Source organism: Pterocles gutturalis, unplaced genomic scaffold (genome assembly GCF_000699245.1).
Source record: "Pterocles gutturalis isolate BGI_N339 unplaced genomic scaffold, ASM69924v1 scaffold49604, whole genome shotgun sequence".
In the NCBI taxonomy this organism is placed as follows: domain Eukaryota; kingdom Metazoa; phylum Chordata; class Aves; order Pterocliformes; family Pteroclidae; genus Pterocles; species Pterocles gutturalis.
In genome coordinates, this window is record NW_010132555.1 from 390 (window position 1) to 3,631 (window position 3,242).

General features: G+C 56.0%; 1 protein-coding gene across 1 annotated transcript in view; it reads left to right on the plus strand.

Moving 5' to 3' along the window:
- Positions 1–254: 254 nt before the first annotated feature.
- The window catches only part of LOC104467221 (glutamate dehydrogenase 1, mitochondrial-like), a gene marked incomplete at both ends in the record, with an annotated part of 6,220 nt that continues 3,232 nt past the window's right edge, over positions 255–3,242 (plus strand). Inside the window, 5 exons of the mRNA XM_010080922.1 lie at positions 255–335; positions 819–874; positions 1,370–1,433; positions 2,071–2,165; positions 2,373–2,552. Coding sequence (XP_010079224.1) covers positions 255–335; positions 819–874; positions 1,370–1,433; positions 2,071–2,165; positions 2,373–2,552 — 476 coding nt within the window. The remainder of the gene's footprint in view (positions 336–818; positions 875–1,369; positions 1,434–2,070; positions 2,166–2,372; positions 2,553–3,242) is intronic.

Here is a 3,242-nt window from a genome sequence, read left to right on the forward strand (position 1 = left end):
TTTCGCCGTGCTGCAGCTGCACTGCTTGAGGGGCCACCACAGCAAACACCAGTGTGGGGGGGATGGCCGGCTGGTAGGAACCTGCTTTCGCTTCTGCGGTGATCCGGACAAATGGGTCTAGCTGAATGATGGCTGATCACCTATTATGACTAGATGCTGCTGTTTCAGAAGAGTCAAAGCCTTTCCTACAGTGCCTCTGTGCCATTTGTGGTAAAAAGGCAGGGACTCTTCATTTCTCCTCTCTCCTTTCCCAGGGGTTCGTTTCAGCAGCTCAATCGGCATTGATGAAGTAAAAGCCCTGGCTGCATTAATGACATACAAATGCGCCGTAGTGGGTAAGTACAAGGGGGAACGTAAAGCATGTGGTGACTTGGGCATGGGATGGGGCCATGATACAGTGAGTCAGAAAAGCTCGTTAGATGCTTTGAAAATCAGAAGTGGTCTAGAAGTGCAGGATGTTCCTCTGGGCACGGATGTGCAAGGGTAAGGCTTGCTGCGGCTGCAGAATATGCCTCTGGCAGTCTGGGATGTTCATGTTAATCAGGGAGCATCAAGCACCGTGCTTCTCAGAGGCAGTCTCTGTGCCTGGGTTGTCATGGATTCAGCTCTGGCTGGTGTTGTTGGTGGCAGGCTCAGGGGCCATATCCTGTCCTGCCTTTGGCTCCGCTCTGCCGAGGCCACATGGCATTAGGGGGGAGCCGTGCATGGCATGGGGAAGCAGTGGGCCCTTGTCTGGATTCACCACCAAGGTCGTGATTGCCATGGTCACCTCTTCCCCCATGGAGCAGGCAGAGAACTTCTTACCTGGTCTTTTCCAGATGTTCCTTTTGGTGGTGCCATGACGGGTGTGAGGATTGATCCAAGGAAATACTCGGTGAGCTCACTCCTCTCCTTCCCCCACCAATGGCCCATAACTCACGCTCCATTTGCACAGCCCTCCCTCTCCGTGTATCGCAGCGATGCACTCTGACAAATGGGGGGAGACGTCTGTAGTGAGTAACACTCACCCAGCGACTGTGAAAAGCAGCTTGGGGCAGGGAGAGGAGTGGTGAACTCTGGCTAATGGGTCAGCGCGTCTGGCCAGGCACACGCTGGAGGAGTCTGGAGTGGGGATGCTCCTGCCGCTGCCTGCTGTGCTGAGGGAAGGTGCAAATCAGCGAGGGGTTGGAATGGCAGTGAGCAAAGGGACCAGGAGTTCATACGTCTCTCTTTTTGATCCAGGGTCCCCAGCAGCTGTGAATTAACTCCCTGGAGATGGCAGGGTGTGCGCTGCACAGGCAGGGCAGGGCAGCTGCTGGGTGCTGTACCGCAGCTCTGTGATTTTTACTGGGGCCTGTAGTAACAACTGTGTTTTGTTGTTTTTGCACAGGAACATGAGCTGGAGAAAATAACACGGCTTTTTACTATCGAGATGGCCAAGAAGGGATTTATAGGTGAGAGTGGGTTTGTCCCAGTTCTGTAAGCAGTGTGTGGCTGGCAGGCAGAGGAGGAGGCAGTGGCTGCCTGGCTGAGCAGGCACAGAGGTGGCTGCTCACACGTTGCCTGTCAGCAGCACTTGCTGTCCTGGTGCTCTGCTCTCTGTTCACCACTTTGCTCTTCCTGCACTGTCAATTTGGAGCAGGGGGAGCCTCATGTGGTGCCAAACACGGCAGGACTGGTCCAGGCTGCCTCCCAGCTACTGCTGGGCAGGGGTCTCACCCGGGTGTTATCCTCTGTTCCCACTGGCCTGCGTGGTTGCAGGAAGGAGTGAAGGTTTCCCCTGCCTCAGCATGTGATAGAGAGCTCAGTGGGTGCTCGTCACAAGGCAAAGACCTTTACATTCCCTCTTTACTTGAAAGTATTGGGAAGGCACAAGGCAAAGACCCTGCGAAAGCCAAAGCTGTTCATGCCTGAGAGAAGCTGAATAGACCCTGGGGCATGAGCAGCACCACGCTTTGGTCAGGGGACTCCTTGGTGTGCCCAAGGACGTGATCAGTCTGCAGAAATCGCCTGGCTGTACACGTGCCATTGGTTGGAACAGAGCAATCAAACTGCAAAGACATGATCTGACAGATTATTCTACCTCCGCAGGGCCTGGGATTGATGTGTTGGCCCCTGATGTCAGTACTGGGGAGCGAGAGATGTCCTGGATAGCTGACACCTACACCCACACGCTGGGGTACCGGGTAAGCTCTGACAGTGCTGGTTTGGAGCCTGGGATGCCATGGGCACTGCGAAATTTTGTGCCCAGAGGCCCTTGCCAATTAATTTCTTCAGGTTTAGCTGAGGCTCTGGGAAGGGTGAGGGAACCTGAGGCTGGGGGAAAGTCCTCTCTTAGAGGACTTGCACCAGGTGAGACCGTAACCTTCGGTCTTCCCATCCTGGCCTCACAGGATATCAACTCCCAGGCGTGTGTGACAGGAAAGCCCATCAGCCAGGGAGGTGTCCACGGGCGACTCTCTGCCACTGGGCGAGGGATCCTGCATGGCATCGAGAACTACATCACCAACACAGACTACATGGACTGCATCGGCCTCAGCCCCGGCTTCCCCGGCAAGACCTTTGTGCTGCAGGTGAGTGTTCAGCCCAGCTGGAGCCCTGAACAGGACACTTCCTCAGGATCTTTCAGCCCCTCCTTTCTGGGAGATCTTTCAGTCTCAGCTCCTGCAGTGCTCCCTGGACGTGGTTTCCCAAATCTCTCCTCACCCTGTGGCAGCTGGCACTCGTTTGAGGAGTGTTTCAGACCTGCTGCATGCGGTGGTCCAGGCCTGCTGCACAGGCACTCCCAAGGCTTCTCTGTAGCCGTCCTGTCTGAAAACACTCATAAAATGGAACCTGTGACTGACCCTCACCTGCACAGCAGGCAGAGCAGAGAGGTGCCAGGACACAGTGGGCTCTGCCACACTGGGTGGAAAGATCCAATCCCCGTGACAGCTTCACTTTTCTGTCACCTCCAAACCAGCCACAACAAGCTGTGATGTTACCCATGGTGAAGGTCCTGCGCATGGGGGCAGCCACCATCTCTTCTGGATGCTCTGTGGGTCTGGCCCACACTGCCCTGCCTTGCCCAGCAGCCTGGGAGCTTGGTGGGAGCCTGAGGGTGCCAGCCTTGCCTTTTCTTCTGCCAGGAAGAACCTTCCCTTCCCTGCAGCCCAGGGCCCACTCACAACTGCGGTGAAGTGCTTCCCCCTGCTGTATGCAGCTCCAGGAGCCTCTGCTCTCAGCCAGGCACTGCTGCCCTGACCCACTGCCCACAGCTGCCC